We start from the raw sequence: 20980 nt of genomic DNA on the forward strand, positions 1-20980 counted from the left end.
GAATCCAATTCATATCGAATTTCAACAATCTAAATCATTCATTTTTTAAATTTTGATTTATAGATAATTCTTGTACATATTCAATTCAATCTGAAACCATTTACTTATTTAATTGTCACGATGAAATTTCAATGTTTCTTATAACATAGTTTTCATCAATTTCTTTTGGGTTATTATACAAAATGGTCCTTGAGATTTGCATGATCAATAGAAATGGTCCCTGAGATTGTCCACCATCCATGATTTTGGTCATTCAGTTAAAAACGATTTTGGGCAATTTTCAAAACTTTATAACTCAATCGTTTCTTAACCAAATTCGACCCATAATATATCAAAATGAAGATAGGAAAGTGTTGAATACGATTATACCTATCTAGAAACCCAATGGTTGCTGGCGATGGCCGCAAAATAACCTGAAAGGTGACTGGTATGTGGAAAACTGGAAAACTCACCGGAAACTGGGTAAACTTTAAACGTTCATAACTTCTTCAATACTCAACCAAATTGAGTGATTCAAAAACGAAAATAATACTTCTTGACAAGACAAAGAGAATGATACCTTGTTGGAAGGCTAACTCGCCGTAGTTTGGTCGGACAACGGCCCGAAAGTGGCTAACCATTTTCTAGTTAGCCACTTTCGAGCAGTTTTCCAGCCAAACCACGGTGATTTAGTAGTAAATAAAGATACCATTCTCTTCGTCTCGTCGAGAAGTATGATTTTTGTTTTTGAATCACTTGATTTCATTGAGTATTGAAGAAATTATGAACATTTAAAGTTTACCTAGTTTCCGGCTAGTTTTTCAGTTTTCCCGCGGACCAGTCACCTTTCAAGCTATTTTCTGCCCATCTCCGGCAATCATTGGACTTCCAAATAGGTATAATCTTGTTCGACACTTTCTTATCTTCTTTTTTATGTATTATGGGTCGAATTTGGTTAAAAATCGATTGAGTTACGAAGCTTTGAAAGTTGCCCAAAGAGTTTTTGAAGGAATGATCAAAATCATGGATGGTGGACAATCTTAGGGACCATTTCTATTGATCATGCAAATCTCAGAGATTATTTCTATTGATCATGCAAATCTCAAAGACCATTTTGTATAATAACCCATTTCTTTTAACTCAATTAGATGCCTCAAATATTCGAATTTGACTAATATTTTGTAAGGATGATCTATGAGGTGCAACTTAAAATCAAACAATTCAGATCGTTGAAATTCAATGTGATGTGGGCTCCACAATTAATTCCCATTTAAAAAAAAAAAAACTCTCAAAGGTTTTTTTTTTTTTTTATAAAGTAGGTCACGTCACGTGATGAGAGAGAGGTAGAGACATGAGAATAAATACGTAGGTCATGATTGTGCCACAAATTCTGCCAACTGCTAGAAGTGGGCAAAAGTGATGATTTTTATCTTTCTCCTAACATGAGTTATGCAATGAGAGAGACAAAAGAATATAGTCATAGGTCGTGATTGTGCCTCAAATTTTACCACCTTCCAAGAGTGGTCAAAAGTGATGGGAAAGTATCTATATCTTTTGTATAACCTAAGTCACGTGATAGGAGAGAAATAGAGACAAGATAATATACTCATATATTGTGATTGTGCCTTAAATTTTGCCACCTTTTAGGAGTTTGATGAGAATGTATTTATATTTTTCTTATAACGTGAATCGCGTAATGAGAGAGATGAAGACAAGATAATATACTTATAGTTCCTGATTGTCGCTCAAATTTTACCAACTCCTTGGAGTGGACAAATTAAAAGAAAAGATCATCGAACCGGCCAAACAAAGGCAACCTATGTTATTCTGTTCTATAGTAGAATAAAACAGAGTATTGGGTTCGACATAATTGATCCAAACCGTAATTTATGGTGCTTACTATTTTGTTTTCTTTGGCACTTCAAAATTTTCATTTTACACTTTTAACAAGTGTATTTTTGTTTCCTAATATAGAAAGTTTGGAGTGTAAAATGAGATTTTTAGAATGTTAATAACAATTCCCCACTTTTTTTACACATGTTGTTTGTTTTCAGTTATAACAACTCGATAATAGGCGCTTTTTCAGTCCTTTTATTTCCCTTCTATTTTACCATATAAAACCAAGCCCACATTTTTTTTTAATTTTTTTTTTTACAATAATAAGCCTTATGTTTTTACCATATAAAAAGCATAATCTTTTTTTCTGGCCAGTTGATATAAAAAAATAAAAATAAAAATAAAAATAAAAAAACCTATGCAATCTAGAACAAGATCTAATTTTAAGTCTTCACTTAAAATTTTTTGCTTTAATCTAATGTATTAATATTTTATTTGGCAAAGTCATAAACAAGTTTTGTTCTTATGATATAATCATGTCAATACTAAAAATTAGGCTCTACCATCTTGTTTGATTAAAAATTTTCATGCCAATACAAAAAACAAAACCTTTAATTTTTCTCCTGTTCAATAAAATTGCAATTAATTTGTCTAATTTCTTTTGTATGGCTTAAGGCCCCTCCTAATTTGCATTTTTCGCTCCACCACTGGGTGCAAGAGACCTTTTAAATTAGGTGCACTACGCTCTACCTACAAAGTTTTAATCATGCACAATAGGTAGAACCGGGGCTAGAGCTACAGAATTGAATGAACGAGGCAACAAACTGCAGCAGTTATGCCTCACCACTGGCTCCATTCGCGGCTCTAGAAGGTAGGCACCGGTTGCCTTCGGAATATTGCCACAAACCTTTGGTGATCGTTATGAATCTAACTTTCGGATTCTGTAATTGGTCATGTTTCTTTTTCATGGATGTGGAGTAATTTGCGGCAAGTCTATGCAACTCCTTATTTTCCTGTTCGAATCCTCTTATTTCCTCTCTAAAAATTGTCACCTCAGCAGTTAGTGACTCCACTTCGTGAGTTTGTGCAAGCAAATGCTGGCCTATGTTGAAACGGAGCTCGCACACTGAACGTTGAAGGTTGAAGAGTCATGGACAGCTAGCTCTCCTCTTTGATAACCCCCTCTAAGATTTTCACTTCGTTAACTTCGCTCACTCCAAAAACCCCGCCACCCCTCCCCTCCGTTTTGCCCAAAATGCATAACCCCCTTCAATTAAATTAATTGTTAATTTAATTGCCATCCTGTGAGGGGCATTGGGATGAAAAAGCTAGACTTGTTTTAGTTATCTACCTATTTTTTTATTATAGTTTAATTAGGGTTGGTTGGAATGCAAAACTATACAACAAAAAAATTTAGATGACCGCCACCCTTAGTGGGGGCATCCGCCCCCTAAGGCTATACTAGCTCCGTCCTTGGGTATAACTTAAATTTTCTATTTAATTTTAAATATTTTTATATGATATTTGCTAGGATTGAGAGAAAGCATAAACAATTAGAAAGATAATTGAAGACCAATGTGTTTCAACAATATTGTATATTGTAACTGAAGGTGATTGGACCAAAAATTAAGTCATCAATCTGAGAAATTAAGACCGTTGAATAGACAGAGTTTTAGACTATCTGATGAGTAAAACATTAATATAATTCCAATTATTTTAGATTTTGTTGTTGTGATAACCATATTAAATTATGGGGAAACTTGATATAGGTCCAATTTTTTAAGCCAATAGTAGGAATAGTCCAATTTATTAAAATTAGTCCAATTCCTTAAATCTTATTATTTTATTATCAATAATTATCTCTTAAATGATAAGATTTATTATAAAAATCAAATTTCTTCCTAATTATCTCTTTGATTATTTATTTATTTTGTTCTTTCTTGTTCTTTATCCTGTTTTAAACCCCATTTATAGATTTTAGTTTTTATTTTTATAATCAACCTATATCATAAGTTAATTATATTTATCTACCTATATGACAGATTCTTTTTTATAATCAAGTAAGATTCATGTGTCTTGTTTGTAGATATATTATGTTTTTTTCCACCTTTTAGTTAAGTTTCATATCTTACTTATAGGTATAATATACATTCATATATTTGTTACTTGAGTTAGGGTAGAATGATTTGCAGATAGATTTATGTCAATATATTATTTTTTTTGTTATAAGATATTAATTATATTTTTTGGGGTTGAAAATTCATAATATTAGAAGATTTTAATTGATTTTTAATATTTTTAGAAAATATATTATGAGCATTAAAAAAATAAATACATATAATTAGGTAATTGGACTCACTCCTAAAAACCATCTATGTTTTTGGACCTGGATCTAAAAGCCCCATTAATTATTTTCCGAATAATTGGAATTATCCTGATATTTTATTGATAATTACTTGGGCAAAATGTTTGAATACAATCATTTTTTTTTTAATTTTGGAACAAACAATATTATCTACACAAAAAGGAAGGAGGTAGGCTAAGGGTTGGTTTGGAATTGCTGTGTTTTGAAAAAAAAAACTGTTTCTACTGTGCTGTGAGAATAAGCTCATATTTGCTGCTTTACGTTTTCACTTTTTTTTTTTCACTCAAAACTATGAAAATAAGTTGTTTTAAGTGTTTACCAAACACCTTTTTGAGCTCAGATTTTTTTGATACCCACTTTTTATAAAAACACCTTAATATCAAATTAGTACTAAGCCTCACAATGGACTAGCAAAAATGTGGGTCAAATTCGTCTTGGTAAGAATTAAACTAAGATCTCTCACCTACAAATGAAGAGAAATACTACTAAACTATAATACTAATAAGTTACGATTGATTCGGATTGGTAGGCTGTCGGTTGGAACAAAATAAATACACCTAAATGGAAGCCTAATTGGTTATTCAAATGAGGATTCTTTTCAATCTTTTGGATAAGGATGTCTTTTTATTTTTTATTTTTTATTCGTTCGTAAAGTAAGGATAGGATTACATCAAGAGGTTTTTGCACGTCGTCCCTTATTAGCCTGGGATAATTCACATGCAGAAAATGAGATAAGAGTTTCAGAGACGTGGTGCAATCAAAGATGCGTCGACAACTGATTATCCAAGGCCTGTTTAGCATGAGGATCTACAACGTGAATGAGCCCTTTTAACTCAATAAACAATTCAAAATTCCCTACACGAAAATGCTTTTTAAGTGAAAATCACACTAACTATCTTAACATTTTTCGTCAACACATCATCAGTTCATACAAGTAAACAATATTATGTTGACACCCTGCAACATCTTTAGTTTAGACTAACAACTTGCAACATCTTCATTCAACACAACTTTAGTTTGGACAAGTAAACAACAATGTGTTGACAACTTGCGACATCTTCACTTTGGACTAACAACCTGTAACATCTTCAATTTGGATTAACAACACTGGAGGGGTAGAACCAAACAATTCAGAAGAACATTCAGTTCGGATCTATGACAACACTTAGTTGGTTATCAGGGCCAGCTTTGAGAATTTAGGTGCCCTGTGCAAAATTCAAATGGAAGCCCTTCATCTTTTTTAATACTGTATTTTATTTGTTATTTTTTTTTTCAATTTGTATTTATAAAATTTAAATACTACAAATTTGAGCAACAAATTATAAGTATTATTTGAGTGGACACAAGTGTTTCCTGTAACTTTTTAAGTTAATAAATTTGCAGAACTTTAAAATAGTGGACTTGAACCCAGGCATGTACAAGAAGATTGAAGCCTTACACCACTAGCACTGGTACTAAAATTATTATCAACTTGCACATTTATATATATAATGTATATCTATTTACATGTAAAGAAAATTGGGGGCCTGTGCGGTGACACCTTTTGCACACCCCCAGGATTAGCTTTGTTGGTTATCCATCTAAAGTCTTGGCAGATGGAATTCTTCATTCTTTTGTCTCAAAAGGTCATCTCATTAGCTTTGGCGAAGTGAGGTGTTCTCCAGTTATCCTTTGTTTGGCACAACGAAAGTCGAACTTATTAGTGAACTTTACATTAATCTAGTAACCTTGTCTTCAAGTTCTAAAGCAGAATGTCAAGACGTTTTCCTTCCTCGACCATAATCGTTTCAGTATAGAGTAAGTAGTGCATCCGACACAACCATCACCTCCATTATACTTGTACCGAGCTCAATTGCAAGTTGTCACGCTCACTTTCACAAGAAGAACGTAGTTAGATCATATTTACTCAGTCTACACGCTACTGAGGCTTTGTAATTTATAGGACCAAAACATAAAGGAAGACAAATGCCATTTTATATCCACTAATCATATACACTTTTGTTTTCGACTGTATGTAACGTACCTTATAATCTGCATAAGAGTATCTTTGGAACTGATTGCAAAGGGCCACAATCGTATTTGAATAGACATAATTAGTCCAAACAAGAAAACTAGATTAATGAAAGAAAACAAATCCAATGACATTGGATGAGAAATAATTGAATGGCTCCGACTCCGAGTGGATGGACAAACACTATAAAATGGAAAGGGATCCCCTTTGAATCCCTTCCACCGAATTTTCATGAGCTACAAATTCGGATATTTGAAATTTGATCCAACAGTTAAAGTTTTTTTAACTTTTAATGAAATTCTATATTTGTAACCGTTGGATTAAATTTCAAAAATCCGGATTTATGGATCATGAGGCTTAGGTGGAATGGATCCCTTCCTGTAAAATTAAAATGGGTAAAGTACAAAAAACTGCCTCAACTATTGGTGTCTCGACACTTTCATACCTCATCTTTTAAAATTGATAATGTCATACCTCATCTTACGAATTTGTACCAATGTTATACCTTCCGTTAGCTTAGCGTGAATTTTTCAGTTAAATGCTGACGTGATATGATTCAGGGCCTACTTTCTATTAAAAAAATTAATAAAATACTATTAAAAACTAAAAAAAAATTATTTAATATTTTTTAAATATTAAAATTAAAAAAAAAGTTAAAAAAAAAAAAAATAAACCGAATCAACTCTTTCCCTCCCTCCATCCCTCCCACTGCAAAACTCCAACCCAGAAAACAAATGAAGCAAAAAAAAAAAAAAAAAAAACCTTCATCCCTTCCCACCCTCCCCCTCCCCCCCCCCCCCACCCCCTGCTGCAAGCCTGCAACCCAGAAAACAAAAGAAGAAGAAGAAGAAAAGAAAAGAAAAAAAAAAACTTTATCCCTTCCCACTTCCCCCCCCCCCCCCGCGCGCGCGTCCTTCTTTCTTCTCCCCCATCCCCCCCACCCCCTCTTCTCCCCCACCCGAGCCCTTACCTGCAACCCAGAAAAAAAAAAAAAAAAAAATCCCAGTTCGTCTTCCCCTCGCATCCACCTTCCGCACCCATTCTTACACCCACCCAACCTCGCACTCACCCCTCGCGGAATCAACGAATGGGATCTGGGTTTTTTTTTTTTTTTTTTTCCTTCTTCTTCTTCATCCTCCTTCTTTTGCTTTCTGGTTTGGCAGGGGGTTGGATTTGTTTTGGGAGGGGGGGACGAACTAGGTTTTTTTTTTTTGGGGGGGAGGGACGAACTAGGTTGGGTTTTTTTTTTTTTTTTCTTATTCTTCTTCTGCTCCTCCTTCCTTCCTTCCTTCCTTCTTCTTCTTCTTCTTCGGGGGGGGGGGGTTTGGGGCAAATTTTTTTTTTTTTTTGGTTGAATCACGCAGGGAAGAAGAAGATGGGAGAGAGAGAGAAGGGGGGGTGGATGGGAAGGTTTTGATTTTTTTGATTTTTTTTTGTTTCAACTTTTTTTTATTATTTTAATATTTAAAAATATTAAATGATTTTTTTATTTTTTATTTTTTTAATAGAAAGTGGGATCTAGATCAAGCTACGTCAGCATTTAATTGATAAATTAACGGCAGACTAACGGAAGGTATAACATTGGCACAAATTCGTAAGATGAGATATGACATTGTCAATTTTAAAATATAAGGTATGAAAGTGTCATGACACCAATAATTAAGGTAATTTTTTGTATTTTAGCTAATTAAAATCATCTAAACTGTCAAGTCTACTGCAGAAAGTTTGACAAAAACAAAAAGTCTACTGCAGAAAGTTGGAATTCAGATAAATTGATATTGATATTCAATTTCCTTGCAATCAACGGTTCATATTGCATGATGACAATCATTTACATCCAACGGTGAAGGAGCGCTGGTGAAAGTGACGAAGTGACGTAGTTGATCAGAGCCTCAGGAACCGGGTCAGAATAGAATACGAACAGCCTACCCGACCCTCCTGAAGCTCCCGTCCCTCTTTTACCTTCATCATCACTTTCCTTGTACTCCCGATTTTTTATTCATATTTTTCCCAATTATTTCCTTCAATTCGATCAATTTGAATCCAAAACCCTAAATCTGAATTCCTAATCCCACTAAAAATTGGACCAAGGTTCTAGGGTTTCTCTGCTATTCCGAAAACCCTAATTAAAACTTGCCATTTTTGTCTCTCACTCCACTGGCTAAAGCTAAAGGTTGAATATTGCTGAAGATTCACAATAGTTCACTTTCTCAGCGGAATAAGACCATGCGAGTCTTTGTGAAAGTCTATATCTTTCTGGGTCAGTCTTTCTTTTTCATAGATTTTTTACATATTTGTTAGAATTTACTTTGAAATTTCAATTTTTTTCCCGCTAAGATTGTAGATGACCTTATTTATGTATCAGTGATTCTGTATATGGGTGTGTATATATATACATACATACAGACATAATACTCATTTTATATTTATACAGATTACAACAGTGTGAGGTTTGGGGCTTGAGATAATTCAATTGGAATTGATCTGAAACCGTTTCAAAATTTTGACATGGATAACGAGGTGATTGAGTTTGATATTGGGTTGGGAGGAGGGGGAGGCCGGGATGGGGATGATGATTTTGTAGACATTGAGCATCCTGTTGATGATGAGGAAATGGTTGATAGTCCTCTTCTGGGGAGTGGCAGTGGCGGTGGTATTGTTTTCGGTGGTGGTGAAATTTACTTTCCTGAGGGGGATCTCTTGGACCTTGAGCCATATGACGGCATGGAATTTGAGTCTGAAGAGGCTGCCAAGGCCTTTTACAATTCGTATGCACGGCGGGTTGGGTTCAGTACTCGTGTCAGCTCCTCACGTCGTTCCAGGCGCGATGGAGCAATCATACAGAGACAGTTTGTTTGTGCTAAAGAGGGTTTCCGGAATTTGAATGAGAAGCGCACCAAGGATAGGGAGATTAAGCGCCCTCGGACTATCACTAGAGTTGGGTGCAAAGCATCCTTGTCTGTAAAGATGCAAGATTCGGGGAAATGGGTGGTGTCTGGTTTTGTTAAGGATCATAATCATGAGTTGGTTCCGCCAGATCAGGTGCATTGTCTTCGTTCTCACAGGCAAATATCTGGTCCTGCTAAGACTTTGATTGATACCTTGCAGGCTGCTGGAATGGGTCCCAGGAGGATTATGTCAGCGCTGATTAAGGAATATGGTGGGATAAGCAAAGTCGGATTTACAGAGGTGGATTGTAGGAATTACATGAGGAATAATCGCCATAAGAGCTTAGATGGGGACATTCAGATGCTTTTGGATTACTTGAGACAAATGCAAGCTGATAATCACAACTTTTTCTATGCCGTGCAGGGCGATGACGATCAGTCCATGGGAAATGTCATTTGGGCTGATCCAAAGGCAAGGATGAACTATAGTTATTTTGGTGATACTGTTACCTTTGACACTACCTACAGGTCTAACAGGTACCGTTTGCCCTTTGCACCTTTCACAGGGGTGAACCATCACGGTCAGCCTGTTTTGTTTGGTTGTGCCTTTCTGATAAATGAATCTGAAGCATCATTCGTTTGGCTGTTCAAAACATGGCTTATGGCAATGTCAGGCCGGCCCCCAGTGTCAATTACAACTGATCATGATCCTGTGATACAGTCAGCCATCACGCAGGTTTTCCCGCAGACCCGGCTCCGTTTCTGCAAATGGCACATCTTTAAGAAATGTCAGGAGAAGCTATCCCATGTGTTTCTTAAGCATCCGACCTTTGAAGCAGACTTTCACAAGTGTGTTAATTTGACTGAGTCCATAGAAGAATTTGAGTCTTACTGGTTGTCTCTTGTTGATAGATACAATCTCAGAGATCATGAATGGATTCAAATGGTATACTCCGCTCGCAGGCAGTGGGTCCCTGTATATCTGCGGGACACTTTTTTTGCAGAAATGTCCATTACTCAGAGAAGTGACAGTATGAACTCATATTTTGATGGATATGTGAATGCTTCAACAAATTTGAGTCAGTTCTTTAAGCTTTATGAGAAAGCTCTAGAGAGTCGAAATGAGAAGGAAGTGAAAGCAGATTTTGAAACTATGAACACTGCCCCAGTTTTGAAAACCCCATCTCCAATGGAAAAGCAAGCATCCGAGCTTTATACAAAAAAGATATTTATGAGGTTTCAAGAGGAGTTAGTTGGAACGCTAACTCTTACAGCATCTAAGGGTGATGATGATGGGGAGATCATCACATATCAAGTAGCTAAGTTTGGGGAGGACCATAAAGCATACTATGTTAAGTTTAATGTTTTGGAGATGATGGCAACTTGTAGTTGCCAGATGTTTGAGTTCTCAGGTCTTCTTTGCAGACATGTATTGGCAGTCTTTAGAGTGACCAATGTGTTGACTCTCCCATCCCATTACATATTGAAACGATGGACTAGAAATGCCAAGAGCAGTGTCATGTTAGAAGAACGTTCTAGTGATGTATATACCAATTATCTAGAATCTCATACTGTTCGGTACAATACCCTACGTCATGAGGCCTTTAAATTTGTAGATGGAGCAAGGTCTTCAGAAACTTATGACATTGCAGTGGAAGCTTTGAAAGAAGCTGGAAAGAAAGTAGCTCATGCCACAAAGCATGAGGGGAAATCCATGGTGAATGGGCATGTCAGGGGGAACTTGGCTGGTGGGGCAAGTCAGGCAGCACGTTGTGCTAGTGGGGATCATGAAGGAAGTTCTGGCCAACACTTGTCTGAGGTTAGAGTCATTTTTCCGATTTTTTATTTATTTGATTACTTGTCTTAAGGCGTCAGCCTTTTTTTGTTACCTTTGATGGTGCGTTCCATGTTGACACAATCTTTCTTTGCTGATGTTTGTCAAATAGTTTGACTAATGAAATGGTGTTTGACTGTTTGCATATATGATTTGTTCAAGCCTGTTGTAACTTTGTTGTTATGGGTGTTATTGTGTAGGATGATATGGACAAAAAAATTCGAGAACTTACGAATGAGCTGGAGTGCGCAAATCGGAAATGTGAAGTTTATCGGGCTAACCTGCTTTCAGTTTTGAAAGATATAGAGGATCATAAGTCACAATTGTCAATTAAAGTACAAAACATTAAAATTGGCATGAAGGACGGCCTATAAAGGTGCACTACAGTCTCATGTACTTATCTTTTATTTTTTACTGCTTTTTAGTCGGTGTACTTTCACAATGCCCTTTGGATAAGGCTGTTCCTTCACTTATGATTGGTGTAGAAATTGGAAATCTGTGAATGTTGTTCTATGTGGAAATAGAATTTATGTAGATGTATAATGCTATGCACTTATAGTTGTACGATCCAAAATCTATGCAGATACTTAATAGTTGGCTGTCCGACATCAATTGGAAAATAACCTCCACTTATGTGGGAAATTGGCAGGGTCCATGTTGTAAATCATGGATCTTGGCTGCGGATTTGTCTCGTTACAGGCTTGATACCTCATGTGTAAATCTTGTATTGGCAGATTCGTTAGACTTGTTTTCTTTTTGTTATTAGTTAATAGTTATGTTATTTTAAAACGATTTATATTTTTCTGACATTTTATGGGTTGTGAATCTTGTGATCTTCTAGTCTGCAACAGTAACTTTTTGGGAGGAGACATCATTGTATGAATGGTTGCACAAGAAGACAGGCATGAGAGCCGAAGGGTTTATCGGGGTATGGATGTTTAGCAATTGAAATCGTTCGGTAGCTCTTTTCTCATTGTGTGTGTATTTATATATTTTCGTTTGGTGATTGTTTGCTGTCGAAGGTAATAATCAGATGTTATTTTCTGTGCCTGTCGAATAATACCTTCAATTTTAAGTTTTCGTATACGCTTGTAGGTAAATTCATCCTTGATTTGACAAGTCATCTTCCACTCATCCTTGTAAATTGGCTGTACAGAACCTATTAACTGCGGTTTCTGTTAGGAAGGTTAGTACAGTTTCACTGGAGTGTATCTGCACCAACACTTTGTTTACTTTTCGTGCTTCGATCTTTAGGCTTTCGTTGCCCCGTTTCTTTGGTATTGATTACATGTGTAAACAATTTCGCTGGTTAAGCTTATTGGAGTTTGCTGAGTCCCATTTTATTGGCATTGAAAGCAATACTGTGTAATATGACACCGAAACTGAAAGCTTGAGTTCGGGTGACTGGGAAAGGGGGGATGGAATGTCATGTTCTTCCGAGCCTTTGTTGGAGCGAGATATGTAATGTGATATTCTTATGTTGTGTATACACTTTGTAGGATATGATTTTCCTAAGTAGAGTTCAATCTACGATTTGGGTGATCGTCAGTCGTAATCATCAATGGTAGTTAGTTGTAAATTTATGTGGGACCATCCAATCAACGACTAACAATCCTTCACACGAGCGATTGATACTTTTCTGACCCCAAGTGATTTAGATTCTTGTGTGATTTGAGCACCTAACATATGACTTGCAAATTTAAGTCTAGTTGTGTGAGTTGCTTTTCCATACACACAACGTAACTGAAACTGAAAAAACAAATTGAAGAAATGGAAAGAATCGACCTTGTTGGAGTTGAGATGCTTTCAAGTTTCAAGAAATTAAAATTTAAGGATGAGGATTTTTCCCTCTCTAAAAATGTTGAAGTGAGAAAAAACGAACTTTATAAAAAGACCGAGTTTTGAAAAACAACCTAGTTTGGACATGTTGAAGAGTTTTAGCTACTCGAAGGGAGTTCGACTGTTCAAGCGTTGTTGGAGGAATCTCGACGGGGTTCGAACAATTTCGAGAGATGAGTTTGGGTAAAGGCGTTATTTGGCTGAGCATTTAGGGTAAGTTACTAAAAAATTATCATGTTGACACGAGTGGAACAAGGTTTGAGAGAGAAAGGTCCCAAGATAGGGACCCACTGACCCACTTCCATGGTGAAGTTTTTCTTTTGTTTGAGAAGGAGAAACCTATGGATCCCCTATAGTCGTCATCCGACCTTGTTCATGGGACCACAAACACAAAACTAAGGACTCCTAGTGTTGACATGCCCCAACTTCGTACTAGCACACACCTAAACGTGACGTAACCATTTTATGCTTGATGTCACGAGGGACAAAATATTACAGGTTAATTCTATCGAAAATTCAACAAAACTTCTCCTGTTTTATGCAAATTATCGTCTTTTACCCTGCATGAAAATAACAAATCTGGGTGGGAGTGCGTCCCCAAGGCCCACATGTGACTCCGCTTGTGGTGGTGCCGTTTAGGTTGTGCCGCGTGGAAGAGTTCACCCTCAAGATTGGCAATGGATACCCATGAATAGTCCACCATATCCATCACCACCTCAATTAACACATAACTAACAACTAATGGGTGCTCATGTAGGCTACATGGGGTTTAAAATGAGAAAAGATCTATTTTTAGTTATGATACCTATACTCTTCATTAATCTTTACTTTAGACCCTATCTTATATATTGATTCACTTTGTCACATACACTTTTCTTCCGTATCTCACTTTATCTTAATATTTTATATTGTCCTATTTTAACACATACATTGTTTCCTAATGTCCTACTTTACCCTATTTTCTCAAATAAGTTAAAAATAGCCGTTAATTGTACTAACATGGCATGGACAATTTAGCCTTTTCAACTATGTTAGTGCGAACAATGAGTGCACGGATGTGGGTTAAACTCAAACTAGGGTTTCATGTCTTCAGATTAAGAAAAAGAAATAAGAGGAAAGCAATAGAGGTAGAAATTCTCCCTAAGAATCTTTGCAAAAGGATCCGAAAACATTGAAATTGATTCGCAAATCTTGAAATGCAACCTTCTCTTCTTATACTTTAGCCTTCTCTTCTGATGTTTTATTATTTTAATCTGGAGAAATCAAGCTTAGTTTGAGTTTAACCCATCTCTCATTTGTTGGAGTGTACCCAAAAAGCAATTGACGTGGCAACACGTAATTGGTTATTCATGGCAACCCAATGTCTAGTCATCAATGAAAAAGGCAAATGAGCAAATTCGTCAATCGAGCACGTGACCTAATAGCGGATTAGGAAAGTTCCTTGTTGATTAGGACGAGACCAAGGAATACCTTGAATTGTAGGAATAGTATTGCAAATAAGTTCCAATCCTAAGATACGTACCCTACAGATCTTAAGTCTTAAACTATGTTCCTAGCCATCGGATGATTGAAAAGACTATTGAACGTTCCCAAATGCCGGTTTGTGTCGTATTTAGTAGTAAGTCTTAGACTAAGCATGTAGTGACATGGAATAGACATAAAGGCAACTATAAGATTGTGTTCACTGAACATTGACCAACCATAGAATTGTATAATTGGAAGGTTATCTACTTGTCAATTGTATCACAATTCTGAGTTGTGGATGCAACTAGTTCTTATACCTTGGGCATCACTAGTTATCTCATGTTAGTAAATGTGATATTTGGCCTCATCTTGAAGCTCTCAAACGATAACGGACCCTTTAGTGTGAGAATCAGGATCATATGCATTAATATGGAATATGTGAATGCACAACAAGGAATTTGCCACCTCCTCTGTAATCATGAAGGAAGATATTGTTGAAGCCTCTCAACAATCTATCACCAGAAATCTTTGGTCAAAACAACGTACATGATTCTATGAAGAGTTTGACAATAGTTCCATACTTTATAATATATGATCGGAATATAATAGACTATGGAACATAATTGCATTGTAACATAACTAAGGTGCTAAATATTTGTTGTATAAATTCAAACATATTCTAACTAATCTAGGTAGTCGATAATCACCGCTAGATGTTACTATTCGGTTTGTGGATATTCCTACAAGGTTGAATTAGAATGATTTCTAATTATGTAAAATTAGATTATTAGATTAACCAAATTATCCATTGGTCACATACAATATCATGATATTGAAAGATAAAATTGGTGGATACTGAATTTAATATAATTTGTTTATATTAAATGTTTTATTTTATATTTGATTAATTGGTTGGAACTTCTCTATTTATATTAGTTGTTTGAACTAAAATAAAATAAGGAATCATTCTAAAACATTACCAAATTAATTAAATAAATAAAATATGAGCGAAGCGGGCTAAAGCTTAGTGGCAAAGGGAGGTGCGTCAAGCCCAAGAAAAGGTCTCCTAGGGCTTGCGCACACATGCGGTGTTTAGGAAGAGTGTATATGGTAAAGTGGAACACGAATGAATAGTGCATATGGTAAAGTGAGACAATGTAGAATAAAGTGTTGAGAATCAATCTCACATTGATGAGAGGAGAGACATTGCATGTGCTTCTAAATAGTTAGGCTAGTCTTCATATTGCCAACTGGTTTTATGGTGGAACCTCAACTTTTTCATGGTATCAAAGCAGGTTATCCCACGTGTGAAGCCCAATTGCCATGCATGCTCCATGTCACCTGAGTTGTGTTGTCCACGTGTTAGGTTTGAAAATTCGCCACACGTGAGGGAGCGTGTTGTGAATGAATTCCACATTGGTGAGAGGAGGGACCTTGCATGTACTTATAAATAGTTGGGCTACTTCTAATATTGTCAACTGATTTTATAGTGGAACCTCAACTTCTTCGTGAAGGCGGTAAAGTGAGATTTGGTAAAGAATACAAGTCTTATGGATTATAAGTTCAATATATGTACATGATAGTCGAGAACTTTTTATATAGGTGAAGAAAAGCTGCTAGACCGTAATATTAAACGACTTTTTATGTAATTTTAAAATAGCATTTTGAAAAACCCTAATCATGAATCCATGTAAAAAAAAAAAAAAGGTTATAGCACTAGAGTGAAGTGCTGATTTAGTCTCTGAACTATCACGTTAGTGAAAATTAGGTTTATGAATTATTTTTTTGATAAAATAAGTCCCTAAATTCATTAAAAGTTGCTAATTTCATCCGTACTATTATATTCAAAGCTATCCAATTTTTCGTCAACTTAAGTCACTTGACACACTTTAGAGTGTAATACCGGCATTTTCTCGGCTATAAACCTTTAACATTTCATATAGGTTGCAAATCTAACGTTTAATTTACGCTTCGAAGTTAACTTACACTATTTCTTATGAAAACCACTAATTTATCCTCCAAAGTTAACTGTATACATTATTTCTTTATAAAAAACTATTAATCTATCCTTTAATGTGTATCACATGCAAGTAACGTAACTTAAATTGACAGAAAATTGAATATAGTAGCTTCAAATAAAATATCATGCATGTAATTAACAGATTTTTATAATTTAATGCCTGCTTTTTCTGGAAAATAAAAATAGTTTAGGAATCTAATTTTTTACAAAGGTGATAATTTAAAGGCTAAATTCACAGTACATCATATCACTATTCACTAGGATCGGGTCTTGCTTCGAAAGTCGTTTCAATTCATCCAAATAAAAACAAGGGGGAGAGCGTCTACCCGGGCCTTTCCATCACTCTCAACTCTCAACTCTCAAGAAACAAAATCGCCGGAGGACGACGGCGATCGGGACTTGCCTTTGATTTTGACGAAGGCCCACTACTCCTACCAAGTAGCAGAGCTCGATAGCAGTTTCGGGTAAGTCTCAGTTGCCCACTACATATAATTTTGCTTCAATTTGTTCATCTTCTTCCAGATTTCTCTGCATTTTTTTGAAGCCCAATGATTTAAAAATAAAATTTATGTGTAAATTGATCAGTGTGGGTGTGGACACCCAATTAGTTGCAGTTTCCGCGTCGTAAAGGCTAAAGCATCTTTCTTTTAACCACCCAACTGTTTATTTTCACCAAATTTACAGTTTCTTCTCTGTGCTGTGAAATAGTTTGCGGGTTGGTGTTAACTGGTAAAGATTTTACTTTTCCTGTTTTAGTAACTGTAATGTTAATGATGTTGGTTGAAAGCAATTCCAAAGATTGGGACTGTTTATAGAGTGTTTTGAAGTTTCCTGATTGCTGGGGGAAAAAAAAAACCATGCTTAAGGTAAATTGATTAATTTCTGAAAAAAAATGGTTGATTTTATAATTTTACATGTGTGTGTGTGTGTATCCAGCTTTAATACCACATCCGTGCACTGACAGTTGAAAACTAGCTTGAATTCTAATTGGAGTTGTTATTGACACTAAAAATTTCACAATGCACTCCCATCTAGTGAAAGAAAATAATAGAGTGAGCTAGGGAGGAGTGCTAATAACAATTCCCAACTTCTAAATACATTAACATTGTAAATTCAGGCCAGTGGGGCCTTTTTACAGCCAATATAAATTTTACTATGCAATCGTGGCATTTTTCTACTGAATAAAGCTAAAGACTTTCTTGTAAGAATTTTATTAGGGATGGAAAACTTTTGCAATGTCCGGATGAGTCTGGTCATGATGATGGCGGTGAGGATTATCATTTAATTTTAGTGAAACTGCACTGATCGTAGCAGAATACAGTGCTTTAGTTTTAGTTTGAAGTTTTGAACCTTGCTTTGTGTGAGTTACCTTCTGTGTTTAACCATAGACTTTGCTGGAACCATTTCTGACTCTTTTTCTTCCTTCTTGATTACAGATAAATTTAGAAGTTACATGAGTGGCATCAGACAAAGGACCCTTGGGAGTGGGGGTCAACATGTTCTGGACTATCTAAAACGAATGCAGGCAGACAATCCTACTTTCTTTTATGCAGTTCAGGGTGATAGCGATCACTCTAGTGGTAATATATTTTGGGTGGACGCAACAGCCAGGTTGAACTATACATATTTTGGAGATGCCGTTATATTTGACACTTCATACAGGACAAACCGCTATAGGGTACCATTTGCCTCATTCTCTGGATTTAATCATCATGGCCAGCCGGTGTCGTTTGGCTGTGCATTAATTCTCAATGAGTCTGAGTCTTCCTTCGTATGGCTATTTCAAACTTGGCTTCATGCAATGGCTGGACGCCTCCCTGTCTCTTTCACCACTGATCCAGATAGGCACATGCAAGTTGCAGTTGCGCAAGTTCTTCCTCAAACCCGCCATCGCTTCTGTAAGTGGGCCATATTTAAAGAAACGCAAGAGAAGCTGGATCAGTTGTATCATTCTCATCCTACTTTCGAAACTGAATTTAAGAATTGCATCAATGAGAGCGAGACAATTGATGAGTTTGAGTCACATTGGCAATCCTTGCTTGGAAGATACTACATCATGGATAATGAGTGGCTTCAGTCCATGTACAATGCCAGGCAACAGTGGGTCCCAGTTTACATGAAGGACACCTTTTTTGGAGAGTTTGCTGTAAATGAGGGAAGTGAAAGGTTAGCCTTGTTTTTTCATGGGTTTGTGAATGCAGCCACTACCATGCAGGTTTTGCTTAAGCAGTATGAGAAAGCTTTAGTTAGTTGGCATGAGATGGAACTAAAAGCAGATTATGACACTACTAATACCATGCCAGTTCTGAAGACACCGTCTCCTATGGAAAAACAAGCTGCAAACCTCTATACAAGGAGAGTATTTAAGAAGTTCCAGGAGGAGTTGGTTGAGACCATGGCAAATCCTGCAACCAAAATTAATGACTCAGGAACTGTTGCCACCTATCGAGTGGCCAAATTTGGGGAAGACCACAAGGCACATGCTGTTAGCTTCAATTCCTTTGAGATGAAAGCTAGTTGTAGTTGTCAAATGTTTGAATATTCGGGGATAATCTGTAGGCACATACTAGCAGTTTTTAGAGCAAAGAATGTTCTAACACTTCCTCCTCAATATGTATTGAAGCGATGGACAAGAAATGCTAAGAGTGGAGCTGGAGGAGCTATGCTGGATGAACGTGCTTCTGAATCACCAAGGAATTCTCGAGAATCGATAACAGTTGGGTATAACAATTTACGTCAGGAAGCAATCAAATATGTAGAAGAGGGAGCAAAATCTATCCACATATACAATGTAGCAATGAATGCTCTACAGGAAGCTGCTAAGAAAGTTGCTGCTACAAAGAATAAAGGTTCTGGAGCTACACAGGGTAGTTCGCTGGCCAATGGAGGTAGCCAAGAAATTCATGCGACTGAAGCAAATGAAATGGCAGGGTATCAACCAACGGTAAATCTTGCACTTCAAAATCTGGTCTGATTGTTGTTGTTGGTGTTGTTCTGGTTATAATTATTGTTTTTTATGAGAATATCTTCCTCCCTCTCACACACACCGGGGTCATTTGGGAAGTTTCTGAACATGGAATAGAATAATGAGAAGTGCAAAATCTTGTATTGCCACTCAGGATTCTGGAAATTGTGGATATATTTTCTGAATTATTTGCTTATTCAGTAGCTTAGGTGCATGTAGGTTTTGAACTCTACAAATCAAGAAATAATGCATCTTTGCATGTTCCCTGGTTACAAACTTCCAAACGTGGCAATTCATCATGTTGATTCATGTCTGTAGCCAGAGAGGCCCAGATTTGAATTATGATACTTAGAATCTGATCATGACATATATGCTGCTTGTGTTTTCAGTGTTTACTTGTTGTTTTCATCCTTTACTCGTTATTTTCATCAGGATGAGAAGGAAAAGAAAATCCGTGAATTGTCTGCTGAGTTGGAGAACACCAACCAACGCTGTGAAGTTTATCGAGCAAATCTGCTTGCTGTTCTACGAGATATGGAAGAGCAGAAGATGAAGCTTTCAGTGAAGGTTCAAAGTGCAAGGCTAAGTATGAAGGAGTGACTGCTATTTGCAGGTGAAGCCCTGCCATTCTGTCTTCCCTTCTCAAGACCCTGCTGTTTCAGCCACTGTCATCTTTTTATCCATCCGGCCTGCCAGGAGTCACTTGGAGAGAGCGGAAAGATGGGTTTAGAGGCCGGTTGCCCTCGGATGTGGGCAGTAGTTGTATCCGAAACTTTCTCTTACTCTTGCACCCTAGAATTGTTTGAGTATTGTTGAGATTTCGTTGGATGGACCGTGCACCGAAGATCTGCCATTAGCTGCGGGAAAAGATCATTCATTAACATGTTAGCCACGGGTTAGCATCCTCTAATGTCAATGCCAGGAAGCTGTAACATTAGGTCTTAACTGTCTTTAGTCATTTGTGACAGTTCTTAAATTCTTGCTTTATTTTGATTTTGGATAATTAATCATCCACTTTAAATTGAACTTTGAAACGCTTTTTCTTTTTGTACTGTTTTCAATTTAAACCTTCCACGATAGTAGAGAGACGAACAAACAAATGGAGAAAATAAAGTTGAAAAACGAATAAAGAGAATTTGGAATTAAAAAAAAATGAAAGTGAAAGGTGGAAAGCTAGAAGCGAGGCTTACATAACACAACAAGAAATTCCGTGCACTGCTGCCTTTAGTTAGCAAGTGGCGATGTTTGAGTTTGAGTCGATTGCTTCCTAGTTAACCATTTTATTCGAGTGTTGAATCATTCTGATTTTTGACTTCCTTTGCGTTTACTAACAATTATTAAAAAAAAGTATGTTAGTCTTGTATCATTAGTGTTTGAAATTTCTTCGACACGATCAATATTTCCATGTTGATATTTTCGTGTTAAAAACTGAAAATCAGAGAAAGATATGAAAAGGAGGGTGAAGTCTAAACTTCCCTTCATATTGAAGAAACTCTTGAATTTCAACTAAAATCGGTAGATTTCGTCGTTATTTTCTATACATAGGTTATATATCGTAGAAATTCTTATATTTCGTCTAAACCAGTGTTTGACATTACCTAAAGTTTCATGTTAAATTTTCGTCATTTCCATGGAAAGCAACCAATATCGATTATATTGATATATCCATCGATATTTTTGCAAATATGCATATCAATATTTTTACCAATATTTTAAACACTTCATGTTAATACCTATAAATATTCAAACACTAGGTGCTGCGAGGCATATTAGATTGGA

General features: G+C 36.3%; 2 protein-coding genes across 6 annotated transcripts; both read left to right on the forward strand.

The window, feature by feature from the left end:
• Positions 1 to 8110: 8110 nt before the first annotated feature.
• On the forward strand, positions 8111 to 12471 carry LOC103949518 (protein FAR1-RELATED SEQUENCE 5). Of its 5 annotated transcripts, none has more exons than XR_007251391.1 (5): positions 8111 to 8451; positions 8626 to 10898; positions 11114 to 11289; positions 11755 to 11841; positions 12009 to 12471. XR_007251391.1 is itself a non-coding variant. In XM_009360631.3 (4 exons), the coding sequence occupies exons 2-3, from the start codon at positions 8700 to 8702 to the stop codon at positions 11285 to 11287; spliced, it is 2373 nt and encodes a 790-aa protein (XP_009358906.2). In that variant the 5' UTR covers positions 8111 to 8451; positions 8626 to 8699; the 3' UTR covers positions 11288 to 11289; positions 11755 to 12471. The 5 variants fall into 5 exon arrangements, 3 of the variants coding, with proteins under 3 accessions (XP_009358906.2, XP_048422028.1, XP_009358907.2); XR_007251392.1 differs by having other exon boundaries at positions 12222 to 12471; XM_009360631.3 differs by having other exon boundaries at positions 11755 to 12471.
• Positions 12472 to 16508: 4037 nt separating this feature from the next.
• Positions 16509 to 20227, forward strand: LOC125467809 (protein FAR1-RELATED SEQUENCE 9-like). Its single transcript, XM_009360637.3, has 3 exons — positions 16509 to 16700; positions 17673 to 19180; positions 19634 to 20227. The coding sequence occupies exons 2-3, from the start codon at positions 17690 to 17692 to the stop codon at positions 19799 to 19801; spliced, it is 1659 nt and encodes a 552-aa protein (XP_009358912.2). The 5' UTR covers positions 16509 to 16700; positions 17673 to 17689; the 3' UTR covers positions 19802 to 20227.
• The last annotated feature ends 753 nt before the right edge of the window (positions 20228 to 20980 follow it).

Source organism: the organism of the source record quoted next, unplaced genomic scaffold, assembly GCF_019419815.1.
Source record: "Pyrus x bretschneideri cultivar Hongxiangsu unplaced genomic scaffold, Pyrus_bretschneideri_v1 Contig10, whole genome shotgun sequence".
In the NCBI taxonomy this organism is placed as follows: domain Eukaryota; kingdom Viridiplantae; phylum Streptophyta; class Magnoliopsida; order Rosales; family Rosaceae; genus Pyrus; species Pyrus x bretschneideri.

Coding starts and splice junctions, on each gene's coding strand:
- LOC103949518 (XM_009360631.3), top strand. CDS start 8,700: ATGGATAACGAGGTGATTGAGTTTGATATTGGGTTGGGAGGAGGGGGA. Junction 10,899..11,113: donor CTGGCCAACACTTGTCTGAG/GTTAGAGTCATT, acceptor GTTATTGTGTAG/GATGATATGGACAAAAAAAT.
- LOC125467809 (XM_009360637.3), top strand. CDS start 17,690: ATGAGTGGCATCAGACAAAGGACCCTTGGGAGTGGGGGTCAACATGTT. Junction 19,181..19,633: donor TGGCAGGGTATCAACCAACG/GTAAATCTTGCA, acceptor TATTTTCATCAG/GATGAGAAGGAAAAGAAAAT.